The sequence below is a fragment of the Macrobrachium nipponense genome, chromosome 2, assembly GCF_015104395.2.
Source record: "Macrobrachium nipponense isolate FS-2020 chromosome 2, ASM1510439v2, whole genome shotgun sequence".
In the NCBI taxonomy this organism is placed as follows: domain Eukaryota; kingdom Metazoa; phylum Arthropoda; class Malacostraca; order Decapoda; family Palaemonidae; genus Macrobrachium; species Macrobrachium nipponense.
Window position 1 is genome coordinate 85,113,144 of NC_087201.1, and position 20,636 is coordinate 85,133,779.

At 34.6% G+C, this 20,636-nt stretch overlaps 1 protein-coding gene across 1 annotated transcript in view; it reads right to left on the reverse strand.

Moving 5' to 3' along the window:
* Nucleotides 1-20,636, reverse strand: part of LOC135220749 (phorbol ester/diacylglycerol-binding protein unc-13-like) — a 1,290,517-nt gene that overhangs the window by 130,524 nt on the left and 1,139,357 nt on the right. The window contains 1 exon segment of the mRNA XM_064258201.1: nucleotides 7,777-7,864. Coding sequence (XP_064114271.1) covers nucleotides 7,777-7,864 — 88 coding nt within the window.

Here is a 20,636-nt window from a genome sequence, read left to right on the forward strand (position 1 = left end):
TACTTATTTATCGGACATAAGAAGAGAACGACAGTATCAAGCAAGAAAACTATTTCACCACAGAAATAATCAAGAACTTCAGAATAAATAGACTGAAAATGACAGTCTAGCTCCGCATAGCAATCTCACAGCCCACTTAGCTCGACAGAGGTAACACTACTACAAATAAAAAATGAAATGCAAACCAACCACACGACTTAGTATGTTCTTAATCGGTTCTTGAACAAATCCACCGCTACAATCAGGTCCGTTTACCACAATAGTTTCGTAAGAAACTGGAAATCATTCACTCGTAATCCAGTTGTCGTCGACTCCATCTGTGAATTCACCATTAAACACCCCAAGTGTGCAACCATAGTTTAATGAAATAAAATATGAACGTGGAATAAGAAAAAACGAGGGCTAAACTGGAGCATAAATGTGCGTCTTTGGCGACAAAAACGTGAGTTTTCAAGTCGCGTGTTCTGCTCCGATTCCTGGCTTAACTGCCTACCTGGACCTGGAACCTGATTTCTCACATTCTTGAATGCTGCTACGCACCTATTACAGGAAGGGGACGCACGCTATCTACGCTGCCTACGGGGAGGGGATTCTCAGTGGGAAGATTCATGACGTCTAAAATGACTACCCTTTTCGCACGGATTTTCAAGTTTTGATAAACGACCAAAAAGTGACGAACAATGATTAACCTTCTGTTATAAAATACGCACCGGAAACGTTGGTAGTAAAACATGTTAGATATTTCAAGATGATTTCCATGAAATTCTTCTTACACTCTACATTGGGGTTAGGGCCTTCAGAGAAGGAGCTCAAGAAAAGTTTGACGAACTCGAATGACTGAATATTGATAAAAAAATTAAATAAATAAATAAAGTAAAAAATAAAAAAGCCTACAAATATATTGAGGAAAAATAATACAAATATGACAAGGATTATAATATATAGATATATATATAGTACAAGTGTATTAACCAAATATACATGAGTAATTGGAGATGATTATGATGTATGCGATGTTATGCATGAATGAACAACTTGGGAAGGAAAATATTTTATTTATAACTTATAAACTCTGTAATCACATGATATTCATTCATCAATGCAGTCAAAGAGGTGTGTGCAATTATCCAATGAACATTAGCAAGGAAAAACAGGTTATCGTATGCTCTATCTATCTATCTATCTATATATATATATATATATAGTATATATAGTATATATATATATATATATATATATATATGTAAATATAAATATAAGGATATATATATATGATATATAATATATATATAGTTATATATATATCCACACATATATATAGATAGATATATATATATATATATATATATATATATATATATATATATATATACTATATATATATATACATATATCTATATATACACACTAAATAAATCATATAAGTATATGTATATAGCATCGCACGATGAGATAGAAACATACAAATGCCATAGAAAATAACCATATATTATAATAATCATACGTATATATAATACAATATGAGCAATGTAAAGTCATAACTTAAAATCACATATATACATATCCCCTAAGTAAACACACTTTCCCCCTTGACAAAGAAAGCCTGAATGAAGCGTTCTTGTTATGACCATCTAAGGTTAACAGGCCTACATCAAAAATGCCAAAAATAAATTGCATGCGCATGACAGAGTAGGAGTCGCATCTACAAAACATGCAGCGAGCGAGGCCTTGAGACTAGAGAATTGGGGTACGTATCTACAAGTGCGTCGGCAGTTTATTTATTTATTTATTTTTTTCGTATTCTGTCTTTCTTCTGACTTGCCAGGGTGAGCGAACTACGTAATACGTCAGGTCAATTCATACGAAAACTGGGATGATAAAAATAAATATAATTCCAAACGGAAAAAGTCCTTATCTCCACTTTCTCTTCATAACAGGATTTGACTTCATATTTCACAGAAAAATGTGCGATAAACATTTTTTGGCACGTTTTTGGGAGGGCTTAAGACACAGCTAAAACTATTATTTAAAAGCACGGCAGACAGCTTTTTATGTTTAAATTATTCAATTTTTTCCTCTTGCAATAGCAAGTTACAGTTAATACTTCAAAAGCACCAAAAATACAGTTAGAAATAGAAGGAAACAATGGAACCAACAAAATCTCTAACTTTCATGAGATGGAACTGGCAACAAGTGAAGAAAGCAGGGCGCCCTACTGGAGTTTGGGAATTGGGTTGGACATGAGGGCTCAAACGGTTAGACATGAGGACTCAAACGGTTGGACATGAGGACTCAAACGTCGGACACGTAACCTGCTTCCAAGACTCAAACTTTCATCCGGAGGTTTGACTCTTATTATGATGAGTAAACTTGCCGTTATTACCGTATTAAGTTTGAACATTAAAACGTCAATTACTTTTGCATGATTCATCTATTGAGGTTATTCTATATCTAATCAACCGTAGTACTGTTCCAGGTACATGACTGTCCATCTATTGATCTAAACAGCTAGATTACCTCTAATTCTGAGTCACAATATAGACGGAAGGGTGTAAACAAACTAATCCACTTACAACGACGATGCCTGTTTTTAATCAAGAAAGATCGTGTGACAAAGATGAGGAAGGTTTATAACGTATTATAGATTATCATTACAATTATAAAGTATAAATTACGAACAAGATTGTGTAAGTACTTTCACCAGCATGCTAAAGAGTGCTTAAGTGCTGCTATGGTGATTTGGGTCTCATGGTGAATGCACAGCTACACTATTCAAATGTCCTTTCAGACAGATTCTGTACTGTCACTATCCTTGCAGGATTTAAGAAAAACTGGAGTATAATGAATAGCCTTGAAGGACTGTTTAGAAAGGATTCATTGTCTACGCAGAGGATCCCTTTTCATTTGTTTCTCTTCTTTTTTATTTTTTATTTTCTTCTCCGGGAAACACCGTTTTAATTCACAAGAATCAGAGCAAAGGGAAAAATGGTAATAAGTAAGTTGGGTAAAACAATGATCATTGTCTGAAAGCTAAATCAAAACTTTCTCTTTTCATATGTAAAAGTCATCATCTCAAAAAATTATAACCAACATGGAAGTAATGATTGGGAACTGAACCAATATCATCTTATATCAAAAATAAACAAAAAAATAAGTGATATAACAAGATAGAAAAATGTTAAATGTTAAGGTCTTAAAACCCACTGGAAATTAGAATTAATCTTTCCAAAATCATGAGACACAAAATACTGGAATCAAAGGAAGTTACTGTGACCGCTGCGTTCGTGCTCAGAGTATGCAAATAAGGTGCCGTCAAGATTCAATCAATGGCGATACGGTGAATCTGAACCGGATTTAACATGTTTTTAAAATGGAATTAGATATCAAAAGCGCGCAAATGTCTCAGTGATGCACAGAAAAATTTATGTTAAGAAGAAATGAAAGTACATAAATATTATCCTATCTCTGGGCCAGGCATGAAGTACATCATTAATTCCATAGAGATAAATGGAACAGGACACACATTACAAAAAATCCAGCAACAAGACAAGAGACTAAACATAAATAAACACAGACAATGCAGAGCCACCAGAGCTGCTTCCGCCAAACGAGAATCGACCAGGCTCGCTCTCTTTCCCTTTCGAAATTGTTCACCAAAATTGGCGGCCTTCAATGTGATCATTTTTGTATTCTCTGGACTTGGAGTGGAGCGGGAGAGCGGAGATGAGAGAGAGAGAGATGAGAGAGGGAGAGGATTAGGGGAGATGGCGAGAGAGAGAGAGAGAGAGAGAGAGAGCGGAAATGTACACGATGTAAACTTGAAAATAGTAAAAAAGAAAAAAAAGTACAAAATTAAAGCGTGTTTATCATTAAATTATAAATGTCAAGACAAGCAACAAGAAAACGAAGTACTTTAGAATGATTGACAACTGGAGAAATTAATATTTTAATGAAACACTAAATCATGTTACACACACACACACACACACACACACCACACACACACACACATATACATAGATATATATATAATATAAATATATTATAATATATATTAATCTATATATATATATTATATTAAGATATAATATATATATATATATAGATATATATGTATATATATTCTCTATATAATATATAATATATATATAATATAATTATCTTAATCTATATATATATATAATATATTTATATAAATATATATATATATATATGTAATGATATGTATGTTTTTCTTTGATGTTATTGTACGCAACATTATGAGCATATATGTGTGTGTATATATATATAATATATATAAATAAATAATTAATATTTACAATGCTTAGTTATTACTACTTAAACTAGAGATACAGAGAGAGAGAGAGAGAAGAGAGAGAGAGAGAGAGAGAGAGAGAGAGAGAGCGCATCGAGTCGCGCTGGCGGCAGCAGCGGGCCAGGTAGCCGGGTCAGACGACGCCGTCTTATATACTTACAATAAACTGCACACGGGAACAATTGGAGGAGGAGGATTAGGGAATACGAACGTTACGAACGAACGGACGCACGAAGAAGGCATGTATGGAGACACGGACATGGTAAAAATGAGAGAAGCATAATGATATTATTCTGAACATCTCTTCAGTTTTCTTTTTTTATTTGTTTTTGTCTTCGTGTTGCATACTCGACTGAGTTCCTTGAGAGAAAAGAACTGGGGACATGAAGCTATCAACTACTACTGAATCAAAAAAAATATTCAAAAAAGTGCGTCAGGTGTTTGTCAATTCTTTCCATACATATTTACATGAAATATCCTTATGCTTAACAAGACAGTGAATGTACTGGGGAAGGGATTAGTACTTTGTTGGGAGGGGAGGGGAGGGGCAGGGGGCCACATGCTCTGTGATACTGTTGGTTTGTTACAAAGATCGCATATACATCATTTGAAGCGAATGAAGTTTTTTTTTTCAATAAAATTGATATATTTGATTCTTCTCCAAAATATTATAAGTGGTTCCCAAGTAAGGGTAAGAACAGAATTTGTCATTATATAACAACTGGAGCCTCTGAGAATATTAGTAAATCTCAGGGAGTATTCCCAATAACAAAAGGATAAACGGAACTAAGAATCCAAACGTTATCACAGAAAAATCGAAAAACTGCTTAAAAAGGTCCGTCACCTCTTAAATATCAACTTATAAATGTTAATGTTTACTGACTCAAACATTCAGGCTGCGTTGTCTGACAGTGCCAGCGAACCTTTCGGTTCCATGTGTGTCAATGTTCAAGGGAGTCACCATTTTACTTACAAATAAATGTATATCTGAACTTGCATGACTCATGAAACCACATGTCCTATAAGATATATATATATATATATATATATATATATATATATATATATATATATATATATATATATACACATACATATATATATAATATATATATATATATATATATATATATATATATATAATATATTTCATAAATTTACAGACGCATATATATATATATATATATATATATATATATATATATATATATATATATATTATATATATATATATGTGTGTGTGTGTGTGTGTGTGTGTGTGTGCGTGTGTGTGTGTGTGTAGTTATGAAAGTATATATTTACACTACGCGTACAAGTGGCCGTAATTATTTTAATATCTGTTCATGTACAAAGATATGTCTAAGTATATGATTATTTATGTGTAATAAAGAAGCCTGGATATTAAAGTAGAGTTTTTAGCACGCCTGAATGTTTAAAATACTTTAAACTAAGACAAATGTTGACATATTAATTCTTTGCTTATTCTTTAGAAACAATGAGAAGCATTTCAAGATAAAAATAAAAAGAAATATATAAACTTATATATCGGAGTTTTCCCATAATTTCTTACAAGCCCTTTTGTAAATTACTTAGCTTGTCTTTACTTACCTTTTAATCAGGGAGTTGAGTAAAAATGCTACTTACCTGAACTACTCAAATCAAATATAAAAAATAAAAAAAGACAAAAATCCTCACTAAGCAATTTACGTAGAGACCGAAGAACTATGGTAAAGACCACGGAAAAATTAAATTTCGAGGCCCATCACAATGTCGTGTTGAATGAGAACTGTACAGAAAGGCCGTTTATTTAAAGCAAATGACATTCATTTATTATTCGAGGGGAGGAGGGGAGGGGGAATTCAACTGCAATGCCTTCGAAAACAGGAGCCGAATGGAACGAAAAGCAGAGAAAAAATGGGGTAAAAAATGACTTATACTTTGGGGGGAAATAAGATTTGTCGCCGATGTCATTCTGAAGCAAAAGAAAATATAATACAACGGTGCAACTGAGCAAATGAAGAGACTACTGTAGCTGAGAAGAATCATTGAAACTATCACTATCAACCCTAAAAATTTAAAATGTATCTGTAAAAAAAGGGTCATTTTTAATGCCTTCAGCAGCATCTACTATAGTGCATGTTCCCCTAAAGGTGCCAGAATAAATATAAGTTGCCAAATGCTTTTAAAGATGTTTCTTCCATTAGACTCTAATAGGCAAATGAAGATTCACTGTAAGGTAATAATAACCAATCCCTGGAAAAGAGTAATTCTCTGTGTGCATGCAGTAAAACCAACTTGAAGCACAAACGTCCATAGTAAACAACAAATAAGACAGCGCCAAACAATGTTCTCTGTTTTTACTTATATACCAAAATATGTATACATGCTAGTGAATACACAAACGTAACTCAATAAAATATTCTCAACATTTATATAAAAAATATTCAGCACTTCTAAGAATATCAAATCACACTTAAGAATTCCCATTAGAGACAACAAAAGGAGGAAGAAAGTACCTTGATCACCTGCAGCATGGAATGGAAAGAAGAAAAGGATCATTAATCAAACACACAACGGCAGATATTTAGATCAATAAAACATGGACAATTTAAGACAAAAAAGGAACTTTAAAAACTAAAAAAATGATAAAGACTTCCATTGGAAAAGATTTGTAACAGACGTCGACCAAGGAGAATGAATGAAACATAGGTGCATGACACCGTAGAGTTTTAAGTAATTATACATAACTACAGAATTGGTCGGAGAATGTTACTCTTATTACAAAATTATATTTCGCTTTACTATGGAATAATTAAGAAATGTTCATATCATGTACCATTTCGCCAATTTATGGTTTTCTTATAAGACACATGTTATGTAGTATAATATCATGGTATTAAGTCGAATACATGGTCCTACTAAGTGCAATAATTCAATTTGAATTACTTTTAGCCGACATAAACTGAAACCATATTTCATCCTTAATATCACCGTACTTTTTTTTCTAATGAGTAAAAAAAAAAAGGGGGGGGGGGGGAGTTCAGCTGGGAAGCCATTGATTTAACCATTGCGTCAAATACCATTTTCCCCCCTTTTATTATCAGATGCTAAAATTTTCATTGTTCATACCACATGATATTCAGAGACTAGCTCATAAGTAGCAGATACGTACCAAAATGCAAGAATTGAAATTATAATTAAAATAAAGATGAAATGGGGGATATATCACCTGGTTTAATATCAGAGGTTTCTTAAAAATTTCAAGTTAAGTACTGTCACTGTAACTGTAGGTTAATGTATGCCCATCGGTTTGTGGGATACCATTATGGAAACTGACAAATTATTAAATATATATATATATTATATATATATATATATATATATATTATATATATATAATATACATACATATAATTGTATTGTATATGAAAAGCAAAAGGGAGGCAAAGGCCAAGACTTACCAATTCCGAGACGAGAGGAATGGACTTCCGCCTGGGTCGAATATCAGGCATACTGTCGATATTGCTGTAGAAGGGGTTGTCACCGGGCCTAGAGACGGGAAAAAGAGAGAGAAAGGAAAAACGGGCATTAGTCATCGTCGAAAAGGGACCTTTCCCACTGCACTGGACTCGATTTTGAAAATGACTACAGAAAGGACTTTCTAATGTCGTTTCAAATATATAGGATGTAAAGATATATAAATATTTCTTGGTTATCTTTTTTTATCATAATGGTGTGATACTTCATGCCTAAGAGGTTCAGTAAAAAAAGCGAAATTTATTTCTCATATTGTTCTAAAATGTATTTCTTTGCTGATTATTTAAAAAGGAAACATACGATCAATGGCAATCAATCAATCAATCCAGCATTTATGAGGGTAGATTTGGGACTAAACAAGAAGCACTGTTATACAATTAACAACAGATATATATAAGAATATATATATATCCTTCGTGCACATTCGACGTGCCTCTCTCTGCATCAGGCCCTTGTCTTGACGAGTGTTGGTGCGGGCAGCAGCAATAAAAAAGGGGGGAGGGGGAGGGGGCATAAAGGGTACAGCACAGCGCTAATTTACTCCACTGGATACAAAAGCAATTTGTTATCAACATTCTAAATTAAAAAAAAATCAGACAAATAACCATCACTTTTATACATTTAAAATATCATTGATATCCATACGACCTAACTAAATCATTTCTCACTACTGATAATTATAGAGCTTTTGTCGTCATGCGCCGCCCTATGATTTCTGAAGGTTCGAGTCAGGAGACATTCTGTTAGGTGCTCACTGAATTCAGGTCAAGTATTAAAGAAACAATTAACAAACACGAACAGGTGACGTGTGCTATGTACTTCCTTCTCTTCGCAACTCCAGGGACATACCGCGACGCATGACTGCAGCTTCATCTACAGCAGATATAATAACATCACTGGTGCCAAAACTATTACTGACTGTCCCATCTGCGTTTTTAGTTTTGGGCTGACAAAATAAGTATAACTCAGCATATTGGAACGACGGATGTGGTAACACTGTTACGGTCACCGATACCATCGTCTTCGAGAATATTTTTCCCTCTATTACCACCTAGACGTGGTAACACTGGTCTGAAGACTCCTCGGCTATCTGGTAACGGCGTCGACGGCAACTTTCCTCCTTCCCAGGTCGACCTCGATCTCAAGACTCACTTTCAGTCAATTATACAAAAGGATGGCCAACGTCGGACACGTACAAAAGTAACCCCAAACAATTGGAATCAGATCTAATATGCCACTCGACAGAATAAAGACCCACTTGATCGACCAGAATTCAGAACATTTAGATATGTTCTACTATCAACACCAAATAAAGCAAAGAAAAAAACTCGTGCACATAAACAAATACTTTTAATTGTAATATAAAACACTAGAAAGATAATATATAAAATCCAGAAATTTGTTCCATCTAGAACCATTTTTTAAAAAGTTGTCTCAGACAATCACGCGACAAAATTCTTTTAGAAAGAGCCACTGAGTTGCACACAGTAAAGTGAGAAAAAGATAACAAACACGTTTAGGATACTCGGAAAAAATAAGAGAATTATCAGTGAAATACTGAATAACAATGTCAATAAAAAGGAAAAGATCACAAGGGGTTGTAGATTACAACAGCTTGCCGCTAAGATAAAAATAACATATAGAAAACCGTTTTCTTTTTCTTTGACAACAAATCGGGATGTAACATGCAACTCTGCAATATACCACGAAATTAATTTATATATATATATATATATATATATATATATATATATATATATATATAGATATATATATAATCATCTATAAAAGATATATAGTTTACTTCTCACGTTTCCACGTCGCTGTAATCCCTCTAAATCTTTTCATACAGTTGTTTTACTTTGAGAGCCGTAGAAAATTCTAATATGGAATTTCTCCTTTCCCTTGCGAAGCTCGAACTTATTGGGGAGAGAGAGAGAGAGAGAGACGAGAGAGAGAGAGAGAGAAGAGAGAGGAGGGGGGGGGGGGCGTTCGGCGCTTCAGACCACCTCGCAAGAAGATGGCAAAAAGCTTCTTATCCTTGAAGGGTAAGCTCAGTGGTAGAGTGGTTACAGCAGCCGCTTAGCTGGGAGCCAAAGGCGGAAGAGAATGGAAGCGCCCAACTTAATCTACCGTCATCGGGCTGGTAAGCATTGGCATTGAGCTGACTTTGACTTCGCCACTCAAAAGAGAAAAATATATTTTACGAAACAATGGAAAGACAGATCTCTCTAAGTATTTACTGATCAATAGAAATGAGTCACATTATTCCAAAGGGTTATCTCCGTTCTTTCCGAAAGTGAAACGCATGGAATCAGGGACAGGCGTTCTCGATATGACTACAAATATCACCTTTGCGGAAAAGTAGACAAAATTACTCACAGCGCGATAGATAGAGAGATAGATAGGCGAACAAGACAGAGAGAGAGAGAGAGTGAGGAAAGACAGATCTAAGGAGATTTAAGAGGAGGCGGATAGGAGGTGCGGAAGACATCAAAGTGATGGGATGGTGGGCTGATATAAGGATCTTAAATATTGATATCCCTCGAAGGAATCTCATTAACATTCATGAGATCGTCTGGGACATTCTAGACCTCGACGATTTTCACTTATCCCGTCAAAAAATGGAGAGACTCGTGCTTTCCTAATTTTAACCTTCTCAGAATTAATCCTCAGAACAGAATGCCACCATTCAATGTCAAAGTTAATTGAAAAAGAGGCTGTAACCCTGAGATAGATGGTTATATCACCGTGCTTTTAGGCAGATAAGTAATATGTTTCTATACATTGTTGATACCAAACTGATGGTAGGTGGCGAAAGGTAACATTTTTCAACATAAGGTTGATACCAAACTGACGAAAGATAATAATTTTCCACATGAGGTTGATACCAAATTGAAGAAAGGTAATATTTTTCCAAAGTGAGAATTAATCAGTTGCGGATTTTTTGTGATACCAATCACGACAGGTAATATTTTTCCAAGTGAGATTAATTTCAAGTGCATTGATACCAAATTCACGACAGGTAATATTTTTCCAAGTGAGATTGAAAATTCAAGTTTTTGCCAAATGATACCAAATTTGGACGGAACAGGTTATATTGGTTTTTCCAAGTGAGATTAATTTCCAAGTGCGATTGATACCAAATTCACGACAGGTAATATTTTTCCAAGTGAGATTAATTTCCAAGTGCGATTGATACCAAATTGGACCGAACAGTAATAGACCAAGGTCCGAGATTAATTCCAAGTGCGATTGAAATACAAATTCGACAGGTTACAATATTTTTACCAAGTGCGATTGATACCAAATTGAAGAAAGGTAATATTTTTCCAAGTGAGATTAATTTCCAAGTGCGATTGATACCAAATTGACGACAGGTAAATACAAGTGAGATTAATTTCCAAGTGCGATTGATACCAAATTGACGACAGGTAATATTTTTCCAAGTGAGATTAATTTCCAAGTGCGATTGATACCAAATTAACGACAGGTAATATTTTTCCAAGTGAGATAAAATTCATTTTTAGTGCGATTGATCCCAAAATTGAAAAAAGAACCAGATTAATTTTTCCAGTGAGATCCTTAATTTTTCCAATTTGTGCGATTGATACAAATTCACGGACCAAGTAATTATTTTTTCCAAGTGCGATTGATACCAAATTGAAGAAAGGTAATATTTTTCCAAGTGAGATTAATTTCCAAGTGCGATTGATACCAAATTGACGACAGGTAATATTTTTCCAAGTGAGATTAATTTCCAAGTGCGATTGATACCAAATTGACGACAGGTAATATTTTTCCAAGTGAGATTAATTCCAAGTGCGATTGTACCAAATGACGACAGGTAATATTTTCAAGTGAAGATTGATACCAAATTTTTCCAACCCGACGGACAAGTATATCCAAAGGTAATATTTTTTCCAAGAGATTAATTTCCAAGTTCGGATTGATACCAAATTGACGACAGGTAATATTTTTCCAAGTGAGATTAATTTCCAAGTGCGATTGATACCAAATTGACGACAGGTAATATTTTTCCAAGTGAGATTAATTTCCAAGTGCGATTGATACCAAATTGACGACAGTAATATTTTTTCCAAGTGAGATTAATTTGCCAAGTCGATTGATTAACCAAATGAGGACAAATTGGACGACAGGTAATATTTTTCCAAGTGAGATTAATTTCCCAAGTGCGATTGATACCAAATTCGGACGACATTGAATATTTTTCCACGTGGGAGTATTAATTTTTCAAGTGCGATTGATACCAATTAAATGACGACAGGTAATATTTTTACCAAAGTGGAAGTAGAATAAGTCCACCCAGTGCGAATTGATACCAAAGTTGAACCCGACAGGTAAATATTTTCCAAGTGAGATTAATTTTTCCCAAGTGCGAATTGATACCATTGACGGGACAGGTAATATTTTTCCAAAAGTTGAGAAAGGTAATTTCCAAGTGCGATTGATACCAAATTGACGACAGGTAATATTTTTCCAAGTGAGATTAATTTCCAAGTGCGATTGATACCAAATTCACGACAGGTAATATTTTTCCAAGTGCGATTGATACCAAATTGAAGAAAGGTAATATTTTTCCAAGGGCGATTGATACCAAATTGACGACAGGTAATAATTTTCCAAGTGGGATTGATACCAAATTGACGACTGGTAACATTTTTTCAAGTGCAACTGATACCAAATTGACAACTGGTAATATTTTTTCCAAGCCGAAGGAATTACCGCGAGATTGGTACCAAAATTGACGACTGGTAACATTTTTTCAAATGCAACTGATACCAAATTGACAACCGGTAATATTTTTCCAAGTGAGATTGATACCAAATTGACGACAGGTAATATTTTTCCAAGTGAGATTGATACCAAGTTGACGACAGGTAATATTTTTAATATTTTCCAAGTGACATTGATACCAAATTGACGACAAGTAATATTTTTCCAAGTGAGATTGATACCAAATTGAAGACAGCTTATATTTTTCCAAGTGAGATTGATACCAAATTGACGACAGATAATAATTTTCCAAGTGAGATTGATACCAAATTGACGACTGGTAACATTTTTCCAAGTGCGATTGATACCAAATATCCGACAGGTATTATTTTTCCAAGTGACATTGATATCAAAGTGGCGACAGGCAATATTTTTCCAAGTGAGATTGATACCAAATAGACCAAAAGTAACATTTTTCCAAGCGAGATTGATACTTTTCCGCCAGAGTTTGTTACCAAAGTGACAACAGGCATTAATTTCTACACAAGTCTGATAGTCATGTTAATAATAAGCCAACTCACGACAAGTAAAATTTTTTCACATATGCTCGATACCAAAATGAAACCGGTAATATTTTTCCTCATAGGATTAAAATTAAACTGATAAGTGGTAATATTTTTCCACATAAGGTTGATACCAAACTGATAATAGGTAATATTTTCATATATGAGGCTGATATGAAGCCGACGACAAGTAATATTTTTCCATATAGAGTTGATACCAAACTGGTGACAGATAACATTTTTATATACAAGGTTGGTATCTCACTAACAACATGTAATATTTTTCCGCATAAGGTTGATACCAAATTGATCACAGTGGTATTTTCTAAATAAGATCGATACCAAAATGACTACATATTTTTCCACATAAGTTTGATACTAAAGTGATAGGTCATATTTTTCTATATAAAGCTGATACCAAACAAACGATAGATTATATTTTCCCACATAAGGTTGATATCAAATTACCAGCTAGTAATATTTTCTGCGTTAGTTTATTGCCAAACTAACGACGAGCATATCTTTCCAAATAACTGTATATTAATCTACAATATCTTAATTTACTTTAAAAAATAGGACAAGTGAATAAACGTTTGTACTTGAAAAATTGGTAAATATACCCACCACAAACAAAACACTATATGGTTTATATATATGACAATAGTGTTTCTCTCTTAGCCTCTTTATACATAGAAGAATATGAATTATGTAAATAACTGAATTCATGTATAAATGCGTAAACCCTGACCCTTTTTGTTTCCAATATCCTTATTCAATTCTCGGGGTGAATAATATAGATGAATATGAATAATTCGTAGCACCCTACTGATGGTGGATTATGCTAATGCCATTTTTTCCTACCGAGGAAAAACAAATTTGTAAAAGAGAGAGAGAGAGAGAGAGAGAGAGAGAGAGAGAGAGAGAGAGAGAGAGAGAGAGAGAGAGAGAGAGAGAGAGAAACAACTCGAGACCTAACCCAATTTAAAGTTTTGTTTTCTTAGCTTTTACAACACTGCACGTATGCATCCATTGTAAGGTAAAAACAAGCATGTATATGCAAATGACCTGGTCATCATACCCACGCTTGGAGGAAAAAAAAAGTACTTCCGAACGTTATCAGACTTTTGTTGCAGTGCGATGGAAAGGAGAGACGATGGCTAGAATGGAAAGGGCAAATAAACGGGCAAATAGACGCCATCAGAAAACGTGCATTTCTTTCGCCTATTCATGCAATGAAGTTTATAATTAGTATTTTTTATGGTGGATAGAGTAATTAATTTGCTAAGAAAGGCGAGTTTTTGAATAATAATCCATTATCAAGGAAAACGAAAGCTGAATTAACAGTTAAATTTGCTTCGGAGCAGGAGGACCTTCCTCGTGACATTCTAAAGCTAAAAGAGAGATTATGAAAATGTTGATGCGGATCCGAGTGGAGGGTCGCAGACCACAAAAGCTCTGGTATGGCCACCACGAAATTTAGGGATCTTCGTTCACTCGCGAGATTCGTGGCATCTTCGCTATCTGAAAGTGCCTGTCCATACAGTAGGAAGATTCTGAAAACAGCCATCATAAGCCAAACAGAAATCGCAAACTTGTAGGAAGGGCATTGCAAGGTAAACATGGAGGGCAAAACCCTCATGAAGCCTTTCATTAACAAGCTAACCAAACAGGCAAGCAGATAAACAAGCTAAACAGAGCATAGGTATGCCCTGTAGTCAGAGGTCCAGAGATCAGAACTACATTTCACCTCCTATCAAACACAGAAGACAGGAAACCTCCTGGAAGGAAACGAATCCGGACAGAATACCTTCGTAAATCCAGACCCGTTCAGTCAAAGGAAACTTCTACCTCCCATTAAAAATTATGGGCCGATGTGTATAGGGCGAAATATAGTGGCCTCTTCAAATTTTTGTTTCTTTTATGGGCTCTTTCAAGAAAAATGTTAAAATGTTTCATTACAAGCGGCTGAAGTGCTGCTCATGAAGTATCAGCCATTTATATTGTTAAATTGCACATCTTTTGAGTCGCGTCAGTTTATCTGTTGCAGAGTTTTGTTCTTACTTCAATTTTACAAGAAAAAAGTTGCATTGATTCCAATCTGGGTTTTCTCTCTGATGTCCAATTTCAAAGAACCCATCAACAAAAAGTGATGGAAAAAAGGAAGGAAATATTTCTACCGATAAGTCTCTCTCTTAACAAAGACTACATCCCAGTCTCCTTTCAAACTGCAAGAAGAGGAAATTTAAACTCTTTCGAAGTAAGTGTTGATCTCTCAATCCTGTTACAGAGGAGGATCACGATCCTATTTCTTTAAAGTTAAATCCAATTCAGACGGGGTTGGGTCCTCTCAGCGAATCCTCTTTTCAGATCCCCTTCCAAAGCAGTTACCTTAACCAGTCTCCTGGAGGAGGTTTGCTCGACCTGATGTTTCTCTTTAAATATATTACATTAATTCTCACTACATCTTTTACTTATGCGAATCTTTTTCTAAATGTTTCAATGTATTATTATACGCAAATGGTGGAGAACATACCTAACAAAAGAACAAATATTCCTATAGAATCTTTGAGTTAAATACTCAAAAATTACAAGTCAAGCCAACCAACTTCCAAGTAAACCAAAGGCTGAATTAAATCAGATATAAAAAATATCGCCATTGTGTAACCAAACCGTTTTTTACTTATGCATATCAATGTCTGCAAGGAGAGAGAGAGAGAGAGAGAGAGAGTGAAGAGAGAGGAAAGAGGACAAGGAGAGGAGAAGGATCGATGGAGTGAGAGGAAGAGAGAGAGAGAGAGAGAGAGAGAGAGAGAGAGAGAGAGAGAGAGAGAGAGAGAGAGAGACTTAATTGATACAAAACAGTTATATTAGATTCAGAGTCATAAAATCACTTTTATTAAAAAAAAAATTGTTTTAAGAAACATTGGGAGGCTGGAATCCAGTAGGTCGACGATGGACAGTACATGGCAGACACTTAAGAAATATTTCTAACTAAATGTAAAATACGTTGTGACAACTATAGAAAGTGACTACAAAATACTTGAAGAAATTTAACAAATGCATCAACAGCAATAAAATACGGCTGAGGAAAGATCTGAATTGGCGTCATTTGACATTCTCGTATGCAGAAGCCGACAGAGGAGGTCAGGTCAGGGAGTAGTAAATGGAAATCTACAAATTCATTTCAATCACGTGTATGTGTGTGTACGTAGTTTTAGGAACCAAAAGCGTGAAAGATATACGACAGAAATCGGTTAAAGTTCCAGCAGTTCCCAAAAAGGGGTAAATTACCCCACTGGGGGTAATTTTGCATTTGATGGGGGTAACGACATTTTTCTTTTTGACAGGTGCTGTAATATATTTTGTAGCAAACTGGATTTTTGGGACTCAAAATTGAAAACTGGCAGAATAGCTGCTTTTCCTAAGTTAGGAGAGTTTTTGGAAGATACAGATTCTATACACTTGAGTGATATGGAGAGTATAATGAGTGCGCATTTAAATAGCCTGTCGTCTGAGGATGGAAGAATATTTCCCTGAAATTAACCCACTCAACTATGCTTGGATTCAGAATCCATTCACATGTAACACTGAACATCTGCCAGATGAACCAAATGGACTCGCAGAAGAAATACTTGAAATAAAAGCAAGCAACATCATACAAATGGAAATTTAATCCATGAAATTATCTTCATTTAGGATTAGCCGTAACAAAGAGTTCCCTCTGGCAAGTTTAGAAACAGTTAAAATGCTTTTACCATTTGGTTTAACTCACATGTGTGAGGCCGGCTTTTCAGCTCTTTTGACCATCTGAAGCAAAGAGAGAAATAGATTGAACCCAGAAAATGACACCAGATGTGCCCTTACAAAACTATCTCCTCACATGACTAAAATGATCTCAAACCGAAGGTGTCATTTTCACACTACTGAAGATTTCTTAAGTACATATATATACATTTTTCCCCTTATTTTCAACTGAAGGTGTGATTATTTACATGAAATTATTTTATTTATTTCCAGCAGAAGTATTTATTGATTTATTTGTCATTTTTCACCCTGATGAACATTATTTCAATTATATATTCTCTCCATTTATTTTCAACCTTATATGTATGTATTTTTCTCAACATTAATACTTCTTGATATATTTGTTTCAATAATTGAATATAAAGGAATGTTCAACCAACTAAAAGAGTTTGTTTTACATTAATCATGTACAAAATAATAGATATGGTGTGGGGGTAACGAGCTTGCTGCTAGCCAGGATTTTGAAGTAAGTGGGGTAATGACCAAAAGTAATTGGGAACCGCTGGGTTAAACCGACCGGGAACTCATGCATGTACTCTCAAGTTTTTATTATTATTTTTTTTATGTTCTCAGGCATCGATTTTTATCTATATTATAATATCTTCCCCAAAATACTAGAAGCCAAGTGCATCGGTCTTAAATGCTACCCAATAAAAGCAATTTTTCTTTTTTAATTTATTCAACTTGTTAACACTGTGGAAAGAAGGAGTTTGGCATCAACCGTTAAGAATCTAAACCATAAAAAACACCAGTTGATCTCAGATGCAGGTAGTATTTTCTTCTTTCAAATATCATAAAAAACGACATATGACGAAACATGAAACTCAGTAACTCTAAACGTACCTCATCTGAAGGCATTACATAAAAATAGGTAATCTGTTCATACAATAAATGAGCACAAAACTTACATATACATCAGTAAACGTTGTTTTTCACCTTGATAAAAGTAAATTATTCCTCCAAGTTTTTCCAGTTATAAAGAGGACCTGATAAGATATTAATAAATCATGTACAGAAATAAAACTCCGACAGGTAGTTTTAATTACATGATAATTTAATCTAATTTGAGTGCAAACTATGGAAAGAATTACAGAAATTATATGTAATACAACGAAAAACATAGCCTCGGATGCCACGCAGTGTATATACAACCAGATTAATGGAAATAAATAAAGCAATACTGAAAGATATGTTTACCTAAAAGAAATCCATACTGTACAGTCTGCTGATGTTCGTAACGATAAAGACGCAAAAGGCCAAGACAACAATTCAAGAACCTGGCCCGTTCCTTATTAACGCTCCCTTGCCCCTTCTTGGTATCAAAACAACCTTCGCAATTCGAAGTAACCGTGTGTTTGCTAAGCTTGTTTTCTGCGTGAGGGACCAAGAAACCTCCTCCAACTCGGTTAATTTGACTCCGTTTCTTTACCCTTTACTTCTATTCCAAATGGGTCACTGTACACAAACCTCCTTGTGTCTTGTAAAAATAAAAAAATGAAAGTTATTGTGAAAGCAGTGAATTGATAAGGGCATCGTTAATCTATAATTTTCTGGAAGAGTCCAAAGTAAAATATATATTAATTTTTAGTGTCGAAAACTTTTCATATGAATCACTTTTGGAAAATAACCTTTATGGCTGCTTAAGTATATTTATTCACAATACAGATTAAAATATTCACCACATCCTTTACCAAACAAAGCTACTCCTAGTTTTACTTTCTCTGGCAGAGAAGAGTGCTTATAGCACTAGGATTACCCGAATTTCTCTCTATATCAGTATCTGATATACTTCATAGTTATGCCATGAATTGTTCTCTTTATCTTCCCGAAGAAACTATATGTTTACATTGGGTTTCTAACGAAGCAATAGTGAAAAACGTCAGTGTCTAGTCCATTAAATTGAAGGAACACTCAAACAAAACTTTTCACAAATTTTCCAAAATATTTCTGCTCTTGTCATGAGGCATCTCGCAAAAATACGATGTATAGCAAAGGAAAAAAATCTATCGACGAAATGTGTTTGTTTTGCCCTCTACATTTACTTTTCAATTTAAAAGTTAATAAACAATAACTGAAACAACTTGGCTATTGTTTTGATGAACTGTCTGAGACAACTGCTCTGTGCTGGAAAAAAAAGGAAAAAAAAAAAACTGAGTTTCCAGACATTTCAATTTACGCCAGCCCGCAACAAGGTCGAATCAAAAGGCAAAAGTTAATTTCAAAGTCGCCACAGACAGGTGTAGCTTTTCGTCTTCTTCCCGTTAGTAGCTGTTGTCTTTCGCAAAAGATCATGCTGAGAGTTTCAGTGCAGGATAAATTTACCCTGCTTGGTTGGAATTAATGAATGACATCTTCCTTAAGCGCATAACATTGTTGATGGACAGAAGTAATAATGATGGACAGAAGTAATTATATAACTAATAAAAAACTTAAAACACAATAACAAGAAGGAAAAATACAGTGTCTTGTACACTGCAAGCACAAAATTCACAACTCTCTTCGTTTTAAATACATTTATCTTTGACACAGTAACGGAAAATTCGTATTCGTTGGGCAATTTCACCCGAGAACGTTCAATTTCACTCATGAGTCATAACTCACAAACAGAAAATCTTGCCGTAATGGGTTAGAACATTTAACGTGGAAATTTAGAATTCTTCTCAAGACACCAACTAACAATCTCAGTGGTAATTGATATGTCTCTGTTTGCTGGAGGGGGAAAAAACCGTTCGTAGAAGGAACTCGAGGAAAAATTTGAGGATTTACATTAGATCCCCCCGGGGAAAGAAATTCCACCAAGCATTTAGGCATGAAGAGGCTACAAGATAAAAACAATAACAATAACGAACCATAACTGTAATAATGAATCACTGTTTACAATATAAACAAAAATGAAACATAATTCTTATCTACGAGCAAAAAGAATACCTACTTGGAGGGAAGGAAGATACAAACCTTTTGGACGAAAATCCTCAGATGACAAGGGATAACAAAGCAACGAAGAAGGAAACGATATGAGCTACCAAAAATTAAAGAAAAATAACCAGAAGGCAAAGACTCCATAATGAATACAAAAAACAAAAGAATAACAATAACCAAATGAAGTAAGACTAAAACGAAATATAACCTCCATTTATGGCAAAATTAGACTGGCGAACATTTATAAAGCAAAGGATGAAGACTCCAAAGACATGAAGTGTCTACGTCAACTGACACAACCTTCCATATATTCTCCGCACGGCAGCAAACAGATGTCAATATGAAGTGCAGAGAATAATAATAATACGACGAAACTAAGTACTAACGACATGCTCCAAGAGCACTAACCGTCCCGTTCTCAGAGAGAGACAGACAGAAATAAAAGTCTCAACCACAAAATAAGCCAGACAACACATTCGAGAGAATATTACTATCACCAACAACACCTGCGATGGCATTATTTCATTTATGTTTGCACCTTTATACATAAAAGAATATTTAATTACTTCTAAATATAGCGCACTAAGGTTTAACCTCTAATTAAAGATATACATCAGTCACTTACATGTATATTCCAGTTAAAAAAAGGCATGTTACACATCCTTTAGGATCTAGGGGGTCCTTAACCCGAATCAAGCCAGCTAATCATTGAAAAATAATCCTTCACAAACGATGTCAAGGAACAGGGAGAGAGAGAGAGA